The sequence below is a fragment of the Lynx rufus genome, unplaced genomic scaffold (genome assembly GCF_022079265.1).
Source record: "Lynx rufus isolate CCGP_SWC_20201006 ecotype Redwood Valley unplaced genomic scaffold, mLynRuf1.p SCAF_1, whole genome shotgun sequence".
Lineage (NCBI taxonomy): Eukaryota > Metazoa > Chordata > Mammalia > Carnivora > Felidae > Lynx > Lynx rufus.
The window spans coordinates 211,856,715-211,879,306 of NW_025814823.1; the positions used below are offsets into that span (position 1 = coordinate 211,856,715).

The window sequence follows — 22,592 nt, forward strand, 5'->3', positions numbered from 1 at the left end:
GCCAGCCAGCGAGCGCGGCGGCGGCGGCGGCAGCGGCGCCGGACGGCGGAGGCGCGCGGCGGCGATAGGCGGCGCGGGCTGCGGCACGCGGGCGCAAGGAGGGGGCGGCGCCGGCGGCCTCGGCTCCGCATGGGCGGGGGGAGGGCTCGGTTCCGGGAAAAGCTACGCGAGAGGGAGGCGGGGCCACGGCGGGTGGGAGGCGGAGCCGCGGCCGGATGGAGGCAGGGCCACGGCAGGTGCGAGGCGGGGCCGCGGCGGGATGAAGGCGGGGCCGCCCGCAGGTGGGAGGCGGGGTCACGGTAGTCGTCATTGTGAGGGGCACAGAAGGCGGTCAGTGTAAGGTGCACCTACTGGGCAGCTCACCTGAGGGCTGACAGAAGTCTGATGGGATTCTGGAAAACATCTTGTTTTCTGAAGATAATTTCTCAGCAGAGCCTGTTTTTACAGATGAGGCAACCCAGGCTCGAAGTAGTCGAGTGACTTGCTCAGACCTCCCCAACTAATCAATGGCTGGATTCAGTTGGATGGAACACCAGGTTTTTTAACTCTTCAATTCTTTTTCAGCTGCCAATTATCGCAATCTCTAACATTGTTCATCCTGACCCACATGCAGAGAAATAACAGTAAATACAAGCCTTAAACTGGAACAATGTGAGAGAGCACCAAGACATTTAAGTAACACACCAAATGTTTTACCACCAGTATGGATAAAATTGTGCTGACCCATCCATCCATCACTCTTTAATCCTAACTTTCTGGCTTCTCATCCTACATTTCCAAGATTGGTAAAGAATGCAGTTAAGGGATCGTATTTAACCAATTTTTGTTAATCCAACCGGTACACTATTACAGGATGGACGATCTGTACAACTGTTCCAATTTGAGGTGTCAAAATAGTATCGTAATTGTCATTAAAATATATTGGTGAAATATATACACCAACATTATTTCATTGCAATGTGGAATGTTTACATGCATCAGTTGTTAGGCGTAGATTTTGTCAACCATGTACAGTTAGAGAAGGGGGTGGCTCTATTGCTAAGATCTATTGTACAAGGTTGTCCCTTGCTTAATAGCCTGCCCCCTGCACCTTATCAAAACAAGCCAACCCTAAACCTCATTTTCCCCACAGTCCAACCAACTCACACTCAAAATTCATACTCCTGCCTCGTTTTCAAAGAAGGAAGATACTATACAGCCTTAGTTTGTAAGCTGGCAATGGAGAGGGATTGAAGAGTTTCACTACAGGGAAAAATGGAAACTTTCCCCTTTGGAGAATGGGACTGGGGGCAAGGAGACAAAAATTGACACAGAACTTTTTTCTTCCTCCGACTACATCTGGTTTTGCTTACAACCTGCCATTTATTTGCCTTTCTCCTCCTGAAAGAAGAGGGATGTTTTTCCTGTAATATTGTATAGAGATGTAAAGACAATTACACTGGATATAAATTTGTTTAAAGGATTACCTTTATTATGTAAGTTGACTTCTAAATGAACAGGACTTGAAAGAGGAATTCTCATTCAAATGAGGCACCCACATAAATGACTGTGAAACGTAATTTGGGATAGGAAAATATGTAGAAACTGATAATCAAACTTGTTAAATGGAAATTCCACTACAACTCTAAAACACCTCCAAAAGTGTTAAAAATTTGGGTCTTCACTCAAACTCCTAACTTGTTGAGCCAGTTTTTCTTATAACCTATAATTAACTTATTAGGATATGGGTGTTTAAATTCAAATCATGAATACAACTTCTTTTCTTTTTTTTAATTTTTTTTATTTTTTATTAAAAAAAAATTTTTTTTTTCAACGTTTATTTATTTTGGGACAGAGAGAGACAGAGCATGAACTGGGGAGGGGCAGAGAGAGGGAGACACAGAATCGGAAACAGGCTCCAGGCTCCGAGCCATCAGCCCAGAGCCTGACGCGGGGCTCGAACTCCCGGACCGCGAGATCGTGACCTGGCTGAAGTCGGACGCCCAACCGACTGCGCCACCCAGGCGCCCCTACAACTTCTTTTCATCCTGGGATATATTTAATTGCCTAAATAAATAAGCTACCTCCCCCCCCCCCCCCCCCCCCCACTTAACCAGATTTAGCCTTCATTAACCACACACAAGTATTTAAACTGAACCTCTGGGAGGCGCCTGGGTCAGTCAAACATCTGACTCTTGATCTCACGGTTTGTGGGTTCGAGCCCAACACTGGGCTCTGCGCTGACAGCCTGGAGCCTGCCTGGGATCCTCTCTCCCTCTCTCTCTCAAAATAAATTAACAAAAAAATATGAACCTCTGAATTACCTGTTTCATTTAGATTTCAAGATAGCCTAATTTAGACTATTTCAAAATAAAGTAGCCTAATTGCACATTCAAGACGTTTCTTTGAAGATAATTAAAAAATGAAATATAGTGGAAAACTGTTTGTTCTGCCTAGATTTAAAATACAGAACAAAATTAAAATACAAGTGAGGAACTAGGAAAGATGTCTAGGATAACCTTGCTGTGTAACACCTTTGACTAATTAGTAAAAGAGAACTACCACACAAAAACAAGGTTAGTCACAAAATAAAAACCAATACCCAGCCAAAAAAAAGGTATTCCTTTTTTTTTTTTTAATTTTTTTAACGTTTATTTATTTTTGAGACAGAGAGAGACAGAGCATGAACGGGGGAGGGGCAGAGAGAGAGGGAGACACAGAATCCGAAGCAGGCTCCAGGCTCTGAGCCATCAGCCCAGAGCCCGACGCGGGGCTCGAACTCACGGACCGTGAGATCGTGACCTGAGCCGAAGTCGGATGCTTAACCGACTGAGCCACCCAGGCGCCCCAAGGTATTCCTTTTTTAACCTACCAAATTAACAAAAAATTTTCCCTGTTGTCCAGGGTGAAAGTAAATAAATGAACACTAAACTTGGTGAAGTACCGTATTTAGGGGAACCACAAGGTCTTAATGTTGCAGGATGGTCAAACAGCTCTTTCATAAGGGGAGAAACTTAGATGTTCTGCTGCCCTCTAACTACTGTTCGTTCCATTTTTCTTCCTGCTAATTTATTAAGTAATTTATACCCACTGCTTCTAAATTAAATCTCTAATCCACAAAATACTTTCAACACATGTATTAACCCATTTGATTCTCAAAATCTAAGAATTTTAATTGTATTCTTTCTTGAGGTGAGAAAACAAGATCAGAGATTGGCTTTTCCAACACCTCATTAATTGGGGACTCGGTGACTCCAACTTCAGTTAAGATGCTTTCCTTACCTGCACTTTACCATCTAAAACTAAGCTCTCAAAGTGCCTAATGCATTGTTTTACAAGTAATAATGACCCAATAAATCTGTTTCAATTTCAGCTTTGTTAACCCCCAAATTTTAATCCAAGACAGCAGGCCTAAACCTTAAGTGTGCTAAATTTTTAGTAATACCAAATAAGCTTTGAAAAAAACCCCAGAAATTAACTGACGAGTTCTGGGGATATATAGAAAAAAAAAAAAACACACACACACACCACTGAAGCCACAAATTTTGATTTTTCTTTGTCTTACATGCCACACTAATAAGATATAAGGTAGTCCTGGATAATAAAAGTATTTACACGTTGAATACAAAATAAATACAAAATTACTGAAAAGTTAGTTATCCACTGATTCATTTTGTATTCCCACTATTCATCTTCTGTTTCATTTTTCTTTGCCTTTTGTAAATCCTTTTCTTTCTTGCTTTCAAATCAACTTTTGGCTCTGGTTTTACCCACTGTATTTCTATTGGCTTTTCCTCAGCTGGTATAACAAAAACATCTGCAGTGGGATCATGTGGAAGAACAGTCTTTGGTTCCTTCTTTTTCATTTTCTGTGCATCTTTCACCTGTTGTTTCTCTTTGTATTTTGCAGCTGTGATGGATCTTATGACACGCCGATGCTAAAAAAACAAAAAAATATCATCAGATACTTTCAAACTAAAAATAAACATTATATACGGTGAGGACATTCACTTGTGAATCGTATTTTCCCCTTCACTCATGTCATTAAAAAAAGTAGTAATCTGCAAGGCTGTATGCAGCAAAAAACAAATTAAGTTTCATGGTTTAACAGAAATCACTTGACAGAATTACTTTGGCCAGAGTTCCCTGGGCACTGAGAAACCACTAAACAACAAAAATAGCTTACCATGTTTGGGGACTGGTAGTGAGGATTTTCATATAGAGTTGGTCCTCCAAAACTTCCCTGGAAAATCTTTATCAGATTTAAGACGAAACGAGGTCCTATTTCTACAAGAGCTGCATCTTCTTCTATGATCTTTAATACAAAGGAAATATTTCATTTTGGTTTGGATATACTGTTCCTAAAAGTTACCCTGGCTCTAACCTCATTACAAATATGCCTAAAAGAAGTGAAAGCCAATTAAGGTGGAAGTGAAAACTTGGCCAAATTATCAGTATTTTCTGAAATATATTACTAGGTACTGGTAATTGTCATGGGAAAATATTTACATTTTTTTCAGCGTGTTCTTTTAAAATTGAGTAATTTCAATTTGGTCTTTACCTGGCTTATCACAATGCACGTATTCTTGAAAAACTGTGGTTAAACGAATGTTTAAAATTGCGACCACTATAACAAAATGTATTAAAGCACCCTATGGGGGAACCCTTTTAAAATTTAAGCCAACCCCTAAATTGTATTTATACATCTAATTCAAATTAGATTAAGAGGCATATAAAAGGATACATGTCCAAATTTATTTTTGAATGGCTGCTGATTGTCAAATTAAGAGGCAACTTCTGAGCTACAAATACTAACAGTGTTGGTTCAGGTATGTCTGTCCTCAGAGGTTAAGGGGATATGTTTAACTTACACTGCAAGGTATTCAATAGAACAACAATGCAGAAAACAGCCTAGGTTTTTACTTTTTTTTTTTTTTTAGGGGTACCCGGGTGGCTCAGTTGGTTAAACATCCAACATCAGCTCAGGATCTCATGGCTCATGAGTTGGAGCCCCCACGTTGAGCATTCTGCTGACAGCTCAGAGCCTGGAGCCTGCTTGGGATCCTGTGTCTCTGTCTCTCTATGTGTCTCTATGTAATAAATAAACATTTAAAAAAACTTAAAAATTAATGAAAATAAAAACAAAATTTTTTTTTGAGAAAGAGAGCACAGGAGCAGGGAGGGCAGAGAGGGTCTGAAGCAGGCTCTGCGCTGATAACAGCAAGCCCAATGTGGGGCTCAAACTCATGATCCATGAAATCATGACCTGAACCAAAGTCGGATGTGTAACCGACTGAGCCAACCAGATAACTGGTTTTTAATGTTTTTTATATTTTGAGAGAAAGAGTAAGCAGGCGGAGGGTCAGAGAGAAGGGTGGGGAGACAGGATCCGAAGTGGGCTCTGTGCTGATAGGCTGACAGCAGTGAGCTGGATGCAGGGTTCAAACTGGGAAATCATGACCTGAGCCGAAGTCAGACCCTCAAATGACTGAACGACCCAGGTGTCCAAAAAACAGCCTAGGTTACTTTCAATGCTGTCTGAAGTGGTCTTGCTGTTCCTTCTACCTCTCCACTTTTTTGCAGACTTACCATCCTGCCAAACTCCTGCTTCAAGACTTCCAGAGTCACCTCTCCTAAAACACTGTATGATTCATCTTATAATTCTCATTGAATGAATTCGACAGGGATCATGTTTTTCGAAGTCTTAACACCCTCTACCCCCAGATTCCAACCGCTGGAGAGAAACTTTTGTTTTACTGAATATATAGTTGCTTGTTAGAAAAACCTTACTCCATAACAACTGATAGCCGTGTAGAGAAGTATGAGACAGTAGTTAATTGCTACAAGTCTGTGGGAGCAAAAAGCTATTTAAAACAAAACGAATTAGGGGTGCCTGGGTGGCTCAGTCGGTTAGGCATCCGACTTCAGCTCAGGTCACAATCTCGCAGTCCATGGGTTCGAGCCCCGCGTGGGGCTCTGGGCTGATGGCTCAGAGCCCGGAGCCTGCTTCGGATTCTGTGTCTCCCTCTCTCTCTGCCCCTCCCCCGTTCATGCTCTGTCTCTCTTGGTCTCAAAAATAAATAAACGTTAAAAAAAATAAAATAAAACAAGATGAATTATTATTTACATTTTCACAAACATTATATATCCTACTTCATTTCAAAGTGTAACTAAAAATTAATTAAAGCTAACCTGAAAGTTCCGAAACCATATCCTATTATCCAAAATGGTGAAAGTAAACACATGGTCCACAAATGGCTGGCTTTTGGGATGATACCGTGGTGTACTAAAGATCTAGTAAAAATAAAAATAAATGATATGTCAGTTTCTTATTCTGTCTCATTCCATGTATGTTTTAGATAGCTAAATTAACAAAAAGTCCAAAGGAGACACTCATTTATATTACTAAAAATACTTTCTAGAAAAGATAGTTACCTGAATTAAGAGTTCTTTTAACAGAGCATAATGCGGTAATTCATCAAAAGCCTATTAAAAAAATAAAGTGAACATATTATTTGACAACAGTGTTTTGTTTAAAATTGTGGATTTTTAAAAAATTTTAACTCAATTACACAACTATATCCACTAAAAAACAACCATGCAGAGTAAGAAAATTGGACCTCATACACTAAATGAGATACTTACAGGGTCAAAAGACAAAAGGGGCCGAGAACCTTTCAAACAGTTTCCAGTCATCTTTAGTTCAGCTAGGGTATGAACTAGAAAAATTATAACAAATAAAAACAGTTATAAGTTTAGCACAATTATTCCAAAAGAGCATTTTCAATTTTGTCATTAAAAAAAATCTTAAATGGAGTCAACTTACTATTTTGAACGAGGAATTTAGCAGATGGTCCATGAGGTGAATTTGAAAGCCTGAAAAATATGGAGTTTTTTCAACTAATTAGAATTTAGAATGTAGTAAATTCTTACTACCTCATGGTTTAAAAAACACCGTAACATGCTTGTAATATCCACACATTTAATTTTCTTTAAAAGTTTTGACTTTCATGAAATCAAATGAGTTTGCTTCATCCCCTGGCCCAGTCTTTTTCTAGAAAAGACTGAAAGAGATATATAACCTAAGAGATGCAAATAATCCATTTACAAGAACAGTTCCACCAAAATCTTACTTAATACATACTCTTACCACATATAGAGATCCTGTTTTTTCTTAGCTTCAAAATAGATACATTTATTGCAGTTTTTCATTTCACAAACCTAAACAAAGTATAGAAAAATGAAATAAACAATAAAAATGAGAACCAAAGCAATTCAATGCAATTAATATCTAGACTCCTCCAAAACACTTAAGCAGATTAATAGGCTACAAAGGTCTAAATCTAGGTAAATTCACCACAACATCCATTTAAAGTTCCTCTTAGGTATGCTGCCTAAAGTAAACTAGATATTCTGGCCTCTTCTCTGCTTACTGGCAACCTCTTCTTCTGACCATACTCCCAGGTACAGCCTACAAAAAGTAAAAAAAAAAAAAAAAAAAAAAAAAAAAAAAAAAAAAAAAAAAAAAAAAAAGGTGCCCTAGGGATAAAGCACACTACAATCAGCCTCACTGATCTTAGGAAAATACAGTCCTTAAAGAACCAAATACATCCTTTATAAGGGCTATTATTATTATTATTTTTTTACTTGAGAGAGAGAGAGAAAGAGTGCATGTGTGGGGGAGAGGGGCATAGTGAGAGTGAGTGTGAGAATCTTAAGCATGCTCCAGCTCGGCACAGAACCTGATGTGGGGCTTGATCTCACAACCCTGGGATCATGACCTGAGCCGAAATCCAGAGTCAGACACTGAGCCACCCAGGGACCCCTATGATGGTTATTCTAATTTTTTTAAATGTTTATTTATTTTTGAGAGAGAAACAGAGTGAGAGCGGGGTAGGGGCAGAGAGAAAGAGGAGACACAGAATCTGAAGCAGGCTCCAGGCTCTGTACTGTCAGCACAGAGCCCGAAGTGGGGCTCGAACTCAAACCGTGAGATCATGACCTAAGCTGCATTTGGGACGTTTAACCAACTGAGCCACCCAGGCGCCCCTAGTTATTTTTATTTTTAACTCTTCAGCATTTTGATTTGAAGCTCAAGAAATTTAAGATTTTTTTTCCTCATCTGTACTCAGTTTTGCAAAGTCACTAAGGGACTAGTGAAAGGGAGAAATACAGAAAACCTATTTCAAGTTGAATTAAACTTCAACATCCTGAAGGTTTAAATTACTGTAATATTCATAAATCAATACATATTCATCAACTCTCAACTACTTGAGACTTTTAACCTAACAACTTAAAGTGATAGGTCCAATGCTTTTGTTTCTTATTGGTCTTAGAACAATAACACTAAGTTGGTTGTTTTCTAGTCAAGCCTCAGTTACTGGAAACTCATACCCTGTTTTTTTTCCACCTATCTTCACTTGGAATTATACTTGTTCATGAACTGAATCCCCCATTAGAATGTGAGCCCCAATGGACACAGAGGTGTTGTTTTGTTAAACAGTTTCCACAGCACTAGAATAATGCACTAGAATATATAGCAGAGGTTCAAATATCTATGCTAAATAAGCCTTTCTAATAGGAAAAGAAAATTATCTGAAAACACTTCTAAATTTCAAAAAATTTGCTTAAAATTTAAGCTCAGTATCTTCAACAATACTTGGAAAAGTAACCTATTACTAACTTATAGTATCTTAAGAGCAAATACCACGTGTTTCACTTTTAATACTGGCAAAATACTTTTTTAAAATGTGTGGTTTTAAAAATAATTAATGAATTTTTAATTTACTTTGTACATGTTGACAGTTTTTTTTAACAAGCACTTACTGTGAATTTAGCACTGTACTGTACACGATAAGAAAAAAAAGGATAAGATAAAATCCTTGTCCTCCAGAAATTTCAGTATGTTTGGTGAGATAAGACAAATATATGAATGATTAAGAAATATATATAGTGAAGCACTAAACTGTGAGATATAGACAGTGAGTATACAAAAATTTGTAAGGCAGATTATTGAAGAGTTAATAAAATTTGAGTATCTTTTACAAAACAATTTAAAAGTCACTGAGTAACAGATTTATTCTTTAAATGAACTATCTTTAGTGTTCCAAACTATTGTTCCTAGTGTTCCTAGAATATTTTACTTGAATTACTATCTAAAATTACCTCATTAATCACAAATAACTTGTCTTTACGATCCATTTTCGTATCTAAAAAAGAAAAAATAAGATTTCAAAGTTAATTAAAACAAATCGCATTCTTTCTAAAAAAGTACTGTTTTTACAATCGTCAGTTTAAGAGATTTTATTAATTAAAAAAAATTTTTTTTAATGGTTTTATTTTTGAGGGGGGGGGGGGAGGCACAGAGAGAGAGGGTAAAACAGAATCTGAAGCAGGCTCCAGACTCCGAGCTGTCAGTACAGAGCCCAACGTGGGGCTCGAACTCACGAACCATGAGATCATAACCTGAGCCAAAGTTGGATGCTTAACCAACTCAGCCACCCAGGCTCCCCAGACTTCATTAATTTTCAAAATTATTAGACCTAAAAACACATGACCATTTAAAAAATGTTCACTTTTTATAAAAAATGACTGATTAAAGATAGTCCTCAAGGGGTGCCCGGGTGGTCCAGTCAGTTAAGCGTCCGACTTTGGCTCAGGTCATGATCTCACTGTTTGTGGGTTCGAGCCCCGCATTGGGCTCTGTGCTGTCAGCTTGGAGCCTGGAGCCTGCTTCGGATTCTGTGTCTCCTTCTGTCTCTGCCCCTCACCCACTTGTGCTCTGTCTCTCTCTCAAAAATAAGTAAATGTAAAAAAAAACCAAAATAATAAAATAAAATAAAATAAAATAAAATAAAATAAAATAAAATAAAATAAAATAAAATAAAAATAAAATAAAAAAAAGATAGTCTTCAAGAATCATAAACTATGACCTAAGCAGTGTTTCTCATCAACTTTACATATTCTTTAAGTCCCTTTCAAATAAGGAAACATTCTCACAAAGACTATGTTCTAGGATTGCAGTTTAAGGAACATTCACTGAAGAAACTAAAATTTGAACTGAAGAAAATTTCTTTCAGTCTTGAATCACAGTTGTCAAAGGAGATGGACTGAAAAACAAGTTTTAGATCATCACAGAAAAAAATATATAAATCAATCTTTTATGAGTTTTAGAGATACAAAGATGTAAACAGCAGTATTAGCTGTTCTCAGTTTGAGAAACAGTCGTCGAAGGAACAAAGCTATCACCTAGAATTAGAGCCAAAAGCTCCCTCCGACACAGACACAAAAGCAGCCGTATGGTGGTACTGCCACACTTTTTTTTTTTACATTTTTTTTTTTGAGAGAGAGAGAGAGAGAGAGAGCACAAGTCGGGGAGGGGGCAGAGAGACAGGGAGACGCAGAATCCGAAGCAGGCTCCAGGCTCTGAGCAGTCAGCACAGAGCCCGACGCGGGGCTGGAACCCACGAGCTGTGAGATCATGACCTGAGCCGAAGTCGGACGCTTAACCGACTGAGCCACCCAGGCGCCCTGGTACTGCCACACTTCTAACCTTAAAACTTCACTTGACTGCAGGATACATCATTGCCAAAAAGAGTATCTTAGCATTTAGGAGTAGGCTGAGCCCCAAATTAAAGGTGCTTCAAATCCTACTCCAGTCCATTAACTTTTTAATAAGAACAGTTTTTTTTTTTTTTTAAGTTTATTTATTTATTTTGAGAGAGAGAGAGAAAGAGTGGGCAGGGGTGGCGCAGAGAAAGATAGGGGGAGAGAGAGAATTGCAAGCAGGCTCCGCTCTGTCAGCGCAGAGTTGGACACGGGACTCGATCCAACAGCCAAAACCAAGAGTCGGATTGTTGGCTTAAGAGAGTTGGCTTAACCAACTGGGCCACCCAGGAATCCCAAGAACAGTTAGAAAAAAATGCAGATAGCAATACATGGCAGTCCTGAATTATTTAGAAGGACAAACCAGCTTGTAACCTCTGAGAGCATTACAATGAAGGATCCTCGAAAAATGTTTTGATAATTAATAGCAGGATATCTAAGAAAGTGAAGGGAATGTTTAACGAATTTTGCAAAGAATTTCTAACAAAATGTTAATTGGAAAAATCCTGTTATTGAAAAGATGAACTTCTGAGGCGACGTAGTTCTTTACCTGATAAAGCTGAACAAATGACAAAGTTGAACAATGATTGAAAATAAAAATACATAAACATATAAGAACTTTTAAAATGTAGGATATAAAGGCACCTGCTTTAGAATGAGGCATCAACATTCTCAAGTCTTGCATTAAATGTCTTGTTCTGAAATTTATTCCTCTAGAAGAAAAGATAAGAATCCGTTCCTTATTTTTCCACTTGCCCTAAAGAAAAAGAAAATGTGAAGATTTTTAAATCTCACACTGAAAGTACCTTGTTTGTTTTTTCAAAGATAGTTTTAAAAGTATCCAGTTTTTAAGTACTCTACTATCCTCTAATGTATCCATACTACATGCTTGCTTCTGCCTCTCTCCCATGTGTGTAATTCAGACAGATGTTTCACTAGAGAATCTTTCCACTGCTGAAAGCAGAATGAACTCTAGTCAATATTTGTTTCACAAGAGAACTTTAGTATTAACTTAATATTTACTAGGTTCCCACCAGGAGTCAGGCACTGTTCTTATGTGAGAAGACAGTCAACAAGCAAGCAAATCAGGAAAGACATGGAGGCAAGAACAGCATGAAATCCTTAGGGAACCACAACATATCTGTCATATAAGACAGAAGTGGCAAAGCATCATGGCATCATGTGATGAGGCAAAAAAAGGAAACTTAAAAGTCCCTGTTTTATCTAGCAGACAAAATTTGGATCCTCTATCTAAAGAAGCAAGCTAAAGGTAGCTCTTGGTTCTAATAAAATAATACAGCCAATGGAAAAGTTAACTCCTAAAAAAACAACAAAAAAAGTTATATATGGCAAGTAGAGAGACACAATAACATTCATAAAAAGCTTCCAGGTAGCAGACCAAACAATCCTGACAATCTCTCAGTGGTATTCACCGACCACGGCTGCCTCCCAGAAACGCTTTCTCTGACTTTCTTCATTTTTGGTTTTTCTTCTTCCATCTCTCCAATTCCTCCTCCTGACTCTAAAGATTCCTAGCCCTCTTTTTATTTTTGTTCTCTCCAGGACGGAGTTCTCATAATCATTCCATAGCTTCAATCGTCAAATCTATGGAAAGGTAAGGAACTCTCCCCACTCCTAATAATCCAAGTATATGACTTAATACCTCAAGTTCAACTCTAGGAATACTAAACCTTAAATACAGTAAATTTCTTGTTTATTTTTCTGATGATGCCACCATCATTTCCATCCCCCAAGCTTTAAATTATCCATTTGCCCTATTATCCTATATCATAAGCACTTCTAAATGCTGTCAATTTTTCCTTGCAACTCTAAATGCTGTCAATTTTTCCTTGCAACAACTCTTAATCCCTTCCCTTTCACAGTACCCTCATTCAGATCCTTATCATCTTTTTTTTTTCTCTGACTTTAACACTTTTATTACAAAGACATCCCTTAGGTTACAGAGAATTAACGTAGAAGTATTGAAAAACACACCAAAAATGTGTGTATTTTAAGTAGAGCCACTACTGTGCGACCTTAACCAGATTGCTTCAGTGTCCTGAGCGTCATATTCTCAACAGATCCTTATCACCTTAAATCTCCTAAATGCTAGCCTTTTCAGACAGGGGTTTCTCCAATAGATACGGGGGAACTATAGCAACAGCTTAATCTTTTTAAAGCACTGGTTCGATCACATCCTTAACCTCCCTGGATGTTCTAATCAAACTCCAAAATGACATCGCTATAACACTACATTATAAAATATATTTTTTACCTCACCAAAGTAAATTTACCCAAATCAATCCTACCTTTCAGTTAATTTGGCTTTTTTTTTTTATTTTCAGCATTTTCCCTCCATTTCACTGCCTTTGATCATTCATTTTTGAATACTGAATATTGAAATTGTGCCTTCACTTTGAGATCCAGCTCAAGGGCTAAATCCTTCACGACCTCGCTGTTCTAGAGTAAAAGCAACCTCTATCTTAAGCACTTCCATACAATTTTTCATATTATGGCTCAGATCATAGATAACTACCATATTTCTTTCCAACTGAAGGAGAGTGAGAGCATTAACATTTACTGAACATCTTCTAGAAGTCCATCTTATTCTTCACAAAAAGTAAAACACATTTTCTTCCTCTTAATTTACAGATGAGAAAAGAGCTCAAAATGAAGCCATGAGTTAACTGCAGCGCTAGAATTTAAATTCGTTTTTTATTCCTCAAAGCTAACTCCTTTCCTAGTGCTTGCCTCCACCGTATGTGGTCATTTATCACCTACTACCTGCTAGAGTACTAAGCTAAGGGTTAGGAAAGTAGACACAATCAAAACAGGAATAAATCAAAGACCATCTTTGTCTCCACAGTATTCGACCTAGCTTAAGGAATGGAAGTTAGGCCCAACAATTGTGTTCACCGTCTTCTGAACACAAACCATGGACTTACATGAATTAGTTTCTCTCTAAACTCCCAACACTTCAGAAAGGAGTCACATTCTAATTTAGCAATCCCAAAGCTAACATATTAGCTTCGTGCACGCCTGACATATTACAAATTTGAATGCAAAGAAAAATTCATTGTATCCAGTCTAGTTTTCATCATCCCTTAAGAGTTAAAGACTTGATCACAGAAGTCAAAGTCAATATCCCAAGGACATGAACTCTTCAAAGGACCGCATAACAAGCTTCAGGATCTCCGACGGACAGTAACTAACGCAGAATGAGGGAATCCTAACCACTGGAATAAATATACTCAAAAGCGAGAAATAACTTTAAGGAAAAGTAATACCACCCGCAAGGGGGGAAATGGAGTTACTAGAAGAGAACACTGAGGCTGAGTACCCCGTAAGTCGCCTCCTAAGAACGGGTAAGTGTTCCGAAGGCCACCCACTTCCCCAGCCGGCCGCCTCCCGGAGGGCGGCCACGTGCATGAGAGCTAGCTGTAAGCGCGGTGCCCTGTCCGACTGGGAGGTGAGCTGAGACCGAGCTCGCCTCACAGACAGGCAACTCCGAAATCAGCAGGGCTCTCGTCAGGTAGACAGCCCCAGGGACGGCGCGCAGAGCCGCAGCTGCAGGTGCAGCCAGGAGGCAAGCTTCCTCTACCTTGCAAACGGGGCCGGGAATACGGTCTCTCTCCTCTTCCTTCGTCTCTTCTGCCACGTCGCGCAGCTTAGCTGGCTGCTTGGCATCTTTCTCGTTCCTTTTTGGTTTTTTCGCCTGAACAGCCAAGCCTCCACGCCGCTTCCTCTTGGTCGCCGCCATCTTGCCCGATATCCTTCGGTCTCGGCTTTCCTTCCGGCTCCGCCGCTCGCTCCCCTTTCCGATCTCTATGATACCGTACGCTCGGCTCTGCAGTCCCCCGGCTCTATGGTACCTCTTTCCGGTTTCTCGTAACGCACTCGCGCCTCTCTAGGCCACCTCTAGCTCTGTGGTGACGGTGGCCGTAGTGGCTGTCTGGTCTGAAAAGAGTGGCGGGAGCCGCTCTACTCCCCCCACACCTACTCGGGAAGTGCGGCTCGCTTCCCCCTGGCTGCGAAGCGCTGTCGGACGCCCGGACCCCGCCACAAAGGTAAGGTTTCCGCGCCTCGGGGGCCGGAGGATCTTCCGAGAAACTGGGGCCCGCCCCCCATCGACTTTTCTGTTAGGGGCAAGGTTGGGGGCGCCGGACAGCTCAAACCCGACTCTGCGGGGACACGCAGCCCCAACTTGGCGTGGCGAAACTGGCCTCAAGTAGAACTACCGTGGTAGTTGCCTGTTGCCTCTGTTCACAACTTTTCCTGTGTTACTGGCCCCTTACTAAAGACGAGGAAACCGTAGCGTAGAGACAGGTGTAATTTCCCCCAGAGTTACAGAGAGTTACAGTGACAGAGGTGGGTCCAGTCCCTGTCCGGCCGAGTTTAATACCCAGGCCTCTTCCACCTCGCCTCAGCGCAGGTTGACTTCGCGAGCCTTGCGGGCTTTGATCCGGAGTTTTATTGTCGAATCTCATCAGGTGTTTCGCGATCCGCAGCAGCAGGTGTCGGCACCGGGAACGTCCCTTGGGGCCAGATGTGCAGTGGACATGCCCCTCCTAACTCCACAGATCCAAGATGAGAATGATTACAGCTTAGTGGCCAGCCTTGACAACGTTAGGAATCTCTCCACTGTCTTGAAGGCTATTCATTTCCGAGAACACGCTACCTGTTTCGCTACTAAAAATGGAATCAAGGTTACAGTGGAAAATGCAAAGTGTGTGCAAGCAAATGCTTTTATTCAGGTATGCAAACAGGTATCTTTAAGCCTATGACATACGATATAATTCACCCAGTTTAATGAATACCACAGGGCTTAACAGACATCATTTAAGTTAGAGAACAGTTATTTGAATTCTTTCTCCTGGCAAATTCTCTTCTTGTTTTATAGAGATAATGGTTAGTAATAATAATGTCTAAGTTTTACTAAGCTAAACTATGGGGCAGGCACTATTCTGAGTGTTTTAGATACTTAACTCATTTAATACAGTAGTCCTATCAGGTAGGTTCTGTTATTATTCCCATTTTATGTGTGTGGAAACTGAGGCACACTTTAAGTGATTTGCCAACAGTTCCAGAGTTGGCAAGTCGCTGAGCTGAGCTGAGCTGAAAGCCCAGACATTTGTTTCCAGAGTATATGCTCTTGGCCACTATTTCGCTTTTCCCTTTTATTGGTGATAATAAAATGTTTATTCTTACAAAGTAATATTTTTGTGGTTCAGATAGCATTTCAGAATTAATCCAGCGTTTTTTGAACACCTAAATGCACAGTGTGATGTCAGGTATAGGGGGATAGATATGTTTTCTGTCCTCAAAAGAAGTTGAAAACTAGTATCACTTACGCATTATCAAATGTTTGGCTATTTTCCAAATGACTTTAGCCCTATTGATGGGCATAAAAATGAGACAAGGGGGTCATGTGGATGATAGTTTAGATCCAAGAAACTAGATAAAGGACCCTTCATAAAGTTTTGCATGGTACCGAAATCACTGTTACACCATTAACTACTGAGTAGTATTATTCTAATGGATAATAGTTGAAAAAGCTTAAGATGTTTTTCTTGGTAATCAGAAATTTTGATGGAATTAGCATAATATTATTTTTAAAACATAAAGTGAACTATAGAACCTTCTGAGTTTTCATTAATACATATGCATTTTCATATTTCCTTTTTTTCACAGGCTGGAATATTTCAAGAGTTTATAGTTCAGGAAGAGTCTGTTACTTTTCGAATAAATTTAACTGTCCTTTTAGACTGTTTATCTATATTTGGATCAAGTCCTATGCCAGGTGAACCATTTTATCATTATAATGACATAAAAGCATTATACAGAATAATCAGAAAATACAGGAAAAATCATTGGAATAGAAGTAATAAATATATCTTAGAAATTGCAAATTCATTTTTTATTGGTCACAGTCACGGATTCTAACTTTTCTAGCAATATTAATAGTAAGTGTGCTATGGGTCTTTACATATTTGCAAAAATATTTACATTAATTTTTTTAGTTTACAAAGTTTTGGGATTTTAAATTTGAACTGGCCAAGAGGAGACTGAATATGTCTTATCTTTATTTAACATTGTGAGAACATGTGAAACATGTATTGCTTCTTTTCCCTAACTTGTTCAGAATTCGCACAGTGTAGTGGCAGGGAAAACCAGTGCTCCTGACTTCCTAATTTATTCTGTTCAAAATTTGTTTGCTCTTATTTCCTTAAGCCCTGTTCATAAATTGTCTATTTTCTGAAATGTTTTCTTTTAAAAATATTTATATATTTTATTGTTGTTAGGAATAGCGAATTCAGTTGCTATGGATATAAGACTATAAGGAAACATCAGAAGAATGATTTTCTTTCATAGGAAAGGAATCTGGAGATAATCTAGGGAAAATTAGGTTGTGGTTCTCTAGAAAATGTATTTTAATTTTATACCAACAATTCTATCATTGCTAATTATCCACTTTTCTAATGCAGCACTCCCCAGCTGGTTTCTCATAAAAGCATCTGCTAACCCTCTTCTGTACTGTGGCTCTCCATCCAGTAAGGGAAAGGAGCCTAAGATGTCCAGTCGTATTCCTCCTCTGCTCTAGTGGTTTGCAGTGTTAAAACCCACACCACCATTAACCACCCTGTCTTTTTTTCCTGATTTGATCTTAAAATTTGTGGAAGTGTACATAATATCTCCCAATAGAATACATTGACACAACGAATACACTGACATTATACTATAGGCAGTACCGAAGCAGTCCACTGCTGCGTGCACACGTTGAACCTTTAAGAAATAGCATAGCTTATTTGGCAATAAGTCTATTACTTGCAGTATTGGTCCATGTAGATTCTCCATCCTGAAATCGTAGAGCTATAAAATCAGTAAGCTGTTTCTGAGGTGTTTTTGGCAAGCTGGAAAACAATTTCAAAGAGTTACATTATATTTTGTTCTGGTTCCCCATTTTGTTACAGTTATTTTTCGAATTGTCTACACATAACTGTCATCAGTTATCCAAGAAACGATCCTTTCTTCTAAAGAAATACATATGTGCTAAAAATTGGGCAGAATAAAATAATCTTCAGGAGTTTCATGTGTCATTTAAGGAGAAGCTGAACCTGTACTATAAAGCTAAGCTCAAACTTTGATTTATTTCCATTGCAGGGACTTTAACTGCACTGCGGATGTGTTACCAAGGTTATGGTTACCCTTTGATGCTCTTTCTGGAAGAAGGAGGGGTGATGACAGTCTGTAAAATCAATACTCAGGAGCCTGAGGAGACTCTGGATTTTGATTTCTGCAGCACCAATGTTATTAATAAAATTATTCTGCAGTCAGAGGGGCTCCGTGAAGCATTTTCCGAATTGGATATGACGAGTGAGGTCCTACAGATCACCATGTCTCCCAACAAGCCTTATTTCAGGTGCTTGAACACAGCACAATTATAGCTCATGTGGTCTGCTCCGTCTCCCTACTTACACATTTACTTAGGATGCAGAACTTTTATTATCCAGGTTCCTAGAATTTTCAGATCTTTAGAGAGCTTTTACTCTTATTTTTACAGATCAGGAAACTTAAAGGTCCAGGAAGATGAATTCAGTACTTAAAGCTTCATCGTGTTGGTTTGTAGATCAGTAGCCCAGTCTCCTACTTCATAAACTAATGGTCTTTTCATTGTACTCTTGTAGGTCAAGTTACATCATGAGGAAAATTTGGGCTTAAACTTTTGGAAAAGGTGTTTGTATCATTTAGATCTGTTTTTCTTTCCTTTTGAGTTAGTACAGGATGCAAAAGGAAGCAGATGTTTTCTATACATGGTTCATTCACTGACTATCAGTCATCTACTGTGTGCATATTCCCCTGTTTAAGCACTTTGGAAAGGAACAACTTAAAATCAAGTTGAAGAGAAGATATGTGAAACAGCATAGAAGGAACAGAATTGCATGCCATTTAAGTACCGAAATAATGCACAGATTCTTAACAGAACATGAGTTCTTAGGGATGATTGGTCAAGGTAAGCTTCCTAAGGAAGGGCAATTTTCAGCAGGAATAAAGTATCAGAAACTCTCAAATTGCTCCTGATATTTTGAACCAACAAATTATGAAGTTTTCAGAATTAAAATAAATTTGGAGAGAAGATTTAAATATTTCTTCTCTTTTGAAATACATAAGAATATTAAAGAGTAAAGGAGCTAAATACATAAGAATGAGACGTATAAGATGTTCTTTTTACATCTACTCTAGAAGAACTGAAGGCCCTTATCATGACATTAGGCAGTTAAAAATTTGGCCAGGGGCGCCTGGGTGGCGCAGTCGGTTAAGCGTCCGACTTCAGCCAGGTCACGATCGCGCGGTCCGTGAGTTCGAGCGCCGCGTCAGGCTCTGGGCTGATGGCTCAGAGCCTGGAGCCTGTTTCCGATTCTGTGTCTCCCTCTCTCTCTGCCCCTCCCCCGTTCATGCTCTGTCTCTCTCTGTCCCCCAAAAAAATAAATAAACGTTGAAAAAAAAAAATTAAAAAAAAAAAATTTGGCTCAAGATTGGTTAAAATGTTAACCAAAATGGAAATCAATGAAACCCTAAGCAGTGACATGAATTAAAATTCTGGGCACTTTTACAGTATATTTCAGAGGACCACCATTTAAATGATGTCTCAGCATAGTAACTGGATGGATCATGGTGTCATCATTCATCTCTGGTATGGGAAATAACTTGGTGGGGGGAACTGGGAGTTGAAATTTCTTTCTGGATTTGTTAAATTTGAGGCACCTATGATACTAGGGAGTAGTTGGACATAGGAAGTTCAGGAGATCGGTCTAGACTGGAAATTTAGATTTGGGAGTCAGCATCATGGCTGGGTATGGACGAGATGCCTCAGAGAAGGAGGTTACATCAGAGGAGCGACAAGATGGAACCTGGGGAAGACCAGCACGTAGGTCTGTCACTGTGCTCACGTAGCACTTACCGACGTGTTAACCCCATAGCAAGTGATCAATAGATTCTTGCAGATTAAATAAACGTATAAACATTTACAAATTGTCTATACACAAATTGCTGATACCATCAAGCAAGAAAAGCCATGAAACGGCCTGAAGAGCAGCCTAAGAAACAAAACAGGGGAGCCGAAATTTCTGGCTGTGGCAGTAGAGAGGGAACAGGACCCCGACTTGCAGATGAGGTAGATCAGGGCCTTCCATCACTCTTCAACTCTCTTGTCCTTTTATATTATTTTTTTTAATGTTTATTCATTTTGGGGGGGGGGGGGAGACAGAGGGAGAGCGAAAATCCCAAGCAGGTGTTGTGCTGTCAGCACAGAGCCTGACTCAGGGCTCTATCTCACGAACCATGAGATCATGACCTGAACCGACATCAAGATGCTTAACCGACTGAGCCACCTAGGTGCCCCTATTTCTGATTTAAGGATGTGGAAAAGTGAGTATCAGAGTAGAATTAAGGCAATGAAATTGAGGCAAACACCCCTGGATTCCTTTTGTGATTGATATTTTCCAAAGCTGTTTATTAGTTGTTAGTTCTCCCGTACTCCCACCTCATCCTGGGGGAATCTTTATTACTGTTAAGTGTTACAATGTATTGTCAGCATTTGTTTACATATCTGTTTCACTCTGCGGATTAGCTTTTCAAGGAAGTGTCTTTATTGGGATCCTAATGTGGCTTATTGTTGGACCAGTGAATAAATGAGTTGCTCTTTTTTTTTTTTTTTTTTTTTTTTTTTTTTTTTTTTTTTACTGTAGGTTATCTACTTTTGGGAATGCAGGAAGCTCCCACCTTGATTATCCCAAAGATTCTGATTTGATGGAATCATTTCAATGTAATCAGACCCAGGTCAACAGGTCAGTTCTTAATATATTAATCAGGAAGGTGAGGTTTAATATCATGTATCTATTAAATAAATGTTAAAACTTTCAGTTTGTTGCTAAATGTGTAACATTCTAGGGGCGCCTGGGTGGCGCAGTCGGTTAAGCGTCCGACTTCAGCCAGGTCACGATCTCGCGGTCCGTGAGTTCGAGCCCCGCGTCGGGCTCTGGGCTGATGGCTCAGAGCCTGGAGCCTGTTTCCGATTCTGTGTCTCCCTCTCTCTCTGCCCCTCCCCCGTTCATGCTCTGTCTCTCTCTGTCCCAAAAATAAATAAACGTTGAAAAAAAAAATAAATAAATAAATAAATGTGTAACATTCTAAAGCTATAAATAGTAGGGTGCTAGAGGATTTGGGGTTGTGAGAGTGGATGACATTTTTAAAATGAAAAATATTAGCAAATTGGTAAAGTATTTGATTTTATTCTTACATTTACTGCTTGTTAGTTCTGGGATCATTTTTGTCCTTCACTTGGAGTTAGGAGCACTGCTTTAAGTGTGTCCAAATAACAACAGCTTTTTATTTACTCCTCTACAGATACAAGATTTCTTTACTGAAACCCTCTACAAAGGCATTAGTCCTATCTTGTAAGGTGTCTATTCGAACAGATAACCGAGGATTCCTCTCATTACAGTATATGATTAGGAATGAAGATGGACAGATATGTTTTGTGGAATATTACTGCTGCCCTGACGAAGAGGTTCCTGAATCAGAGTCTTAAGTATGGCATTCGCTGTGATAGCTATCTTGACATTCATGATCTGTCACATTCTCGTTCTGGGTATAGTACTCTCCAGAATACTGGGTTTTCTGAAGGGAAGAAGCATGGAGGAGATAGGAACAAGGTCCATGTACCCTAATAGTTGCTGTGTATTTTGTAAGTAAATGTTTTCATGTAGTCGTAGATTAACCAGTACTGGACTGGACTGTGGTTCTGTCTTTTGAACTCATGGGACTCATTTTGAGCCAAGATGAACAACTTATTTAAGTAGGACATGTCAAGAGTCTAAAAATGTAAAGTTTGGTGATTCTGTACCTGAAATGTTCTTTTATTTACTTACCGTTAGAAAAAGCAGCAGCATCTGGGCACTGATTATTAGTTTGACTTCCGGACTATGTCTTAACGCGGTGGTCCTCAGAGTATGGTGCCTGGACCGAGAGCATCACCAGTACCTGGAGACTTTGTCAGAGATGCTGGAGGGTGGCCAGCCGTCTGTAGCTTCAGTCATTTCCCCCAGGAAATTAGATGCATCTTCAAGTTTGAGAACCACTATTTTGAAGGATACGTTTATTTTTTTGCATTTGTAGCATTCAATTGCATTGAAGTGAATGCTGTTACATGTGATTTCTTCCCAAATGTTCAGAAGTTTACGCTTTGCCAAACAAGTGTGAGTAATTGTATGATTTACCTTTAAAGTATACATTTTAAATCTTTTTTTTTTTTTCAACGTTTATTTATTTTTGGGACAGAGAGAGACAGAACATGAACGGGGGAGGGGCAGAGAGAGAGGGAGACACAGAATCAGAAACAGGCTCTGAGCCATCAGCCCAGAGCCCGACGCGGGGCTCGAACTCCCAGACCGCGAGATCGTGACCTGGCTGAAGTCGGACGCTTAACTGACTGCGCCACCCAGGCGCCCCTAAAGTATACATTTTAAAGAAATCTATGAACAAGATATAAAAGTCTTCAGAGTTACAGAATTTCTTCTCGCTCTCAGAACTGTTCAGTGCAAGAAGTACTGTATAAGTACTTAGATGCCTTCTATTTGCTTATACGCGTCTCTCAACTAAACCAAGTGTAGAAAACCAGTTATCAAGTGATTTTGCACTTTCTTGGGTCATTTTCAATTAATTTTTATGGCATGTAAATATTTAATAAAATACAATACTAAAGTTACCTGACTTGTTTTGTAACAGAGAAATATATAACCAAAATAAAGGTCCGTACATGTGGTAACAGCTCTGTGTGGGGCAGCACTGTTGGCCTTTGTGGGTATGATAGTTCTTCATAGGAAAAAACATCCCACTGCAGGATTTATTTAGCCTCCCTGGCCTCGGGCCTCACTAGTGCCAGTCATTGTGACCTGCGATTCTCCCCCCACCCCAATAAAAATGTCCCATGTTATTGATGGCTAAGAACC

The 22,592-nt window shown here is 39.4% G+C and overlaps 2 protein-coding genes across 5 annotated transcripts; one reads left to right on the top strand and one right to left on the bottom strand.

The window, feature by feature from the left end:
• Nucleotides 1-3,510: 3,510 nt before the first annotated feature.
• Nucleotides 3,511-14,370, bottom strand: BRIX1 (biogenesis of ribosomes BRX1). Its single transcript, XM_047093609.1, has 10 exons — nucleotides 14,186-14,370; nucleotides 11,230-11,341; nucleotides 9,145-9,188; nucleotides 7,130-7,200; nucleotides 6,806-6,855; nucleotides 6,625-6,698; nucleotides 6,415-6,465; nucleotides 6,172-6,273; nucleotides 4,166-4,294; nucleotides 3,511-3,917 (listed from the first exon to the last, which is right to left on the bottom strand). The coding sequence occupies exons 1-10, from the start codon at nucleotides 14,342-14,344 to the stop codon at nucleotides 3,648-3,650; spliced, it is 1,062 nt and encodes a 353-aa protein (XP_046949565.1). The 5' UTR covers nucleotides 14,345-14,370; the 3' UTR covers nucleotides 3,511-3,647.
• On the top strand, nucleotides 14,289-21,939 carry RAD1 (RAD1 checkpoint DNA exonuclease). 4 transcript variants are annotated; one of them, XM_047093637.1, is made up of 6 exons: nucleotides 14,289-14,651; nucleotides 15,075-15,338; nucleotides 16,276-16,384; nucleotides 17,746-18,004; nucleotides 20,331-20,429; nucleotides 20,989-21,939. In XM_047093637.1, the coding sequence occupies exons 2-6, from the start codon at nucleotides 15,144-15,146 to the stop codon at nucleotides 21,170-21,172; spliced, it is 846 nt and encodes a 281-aa protein (XP_046949593.1). In that variant the 5' UTR covers nucleotides 14,289-14,651; nucleotides 15,075-15,143; the 3' UTR covers nucleotides 21,173-21,939. The 4 variants fall into 4 exon arrangements, with proteins under 4 accessions (XP_046949593.1, XP_046949580.1, XP_046949586.1 ...); XM_047093624.1 differs by having other exon boundaries at nucleotides 15,093-15,338; XM_047093630.1 differs by having other exon boundaries at nucleotides 15,096-15,338.
• Nucleotides 21,940-22,592: the final 653 nt, after the last annotated feature.

What these genes read in the sequence shown, in the direction of transcription:
- BRIX1 (XM_047093609.1), bottom strand. Translation starts at nt 14,344, where the DNA reads ATGGCGGCGACCAAGAGGAAGCGGCGTGGAGGCTTGGCTGTTCAGGCG. An exon ending in GATGCCTCATTCTAAAGCAG is followed by an intron (nt 9,189 to 11,229) that starts GTGCCTTTATAT and finishes TTTCTTTTTTAG; the next exon opens with ATACGAAAATGGATCGTAAA. An exon ending in AAACAGGATCTCTATATGTG is followed by an intron (nt 6,856 to 7,129) that starts GTAAGAGTATGT and finishes CATATTTTTCAG; the next exon opens with GCTTTCAAATTCACCTCATG.
- RAD1 (XM_047093637.1), top strand. Translation starts at nt 15,144, where the DNA reads ATGCCCCTCCTAACTCCACAGATCCAAGATGAGAATGATTACAGCTTA. An exon ending in AAGCAAATGCTTTTATTCAG is followed by an intron (nt 15,339 to 16,275) that starts GTATGCAAACAG and finishes TTTTTTTCACAG; the next exon opens with GCTGGAATATTTCAAGAGTT. An exon ending in TGGATCAAGTCCTATGCCAG is followed by an intron (nt 16,385 to 17,745) that starts GTGAACCATTTT and finishes TTTCCATTGCAG; the next exon opens with GGACTTTAACTGCACTGCGG.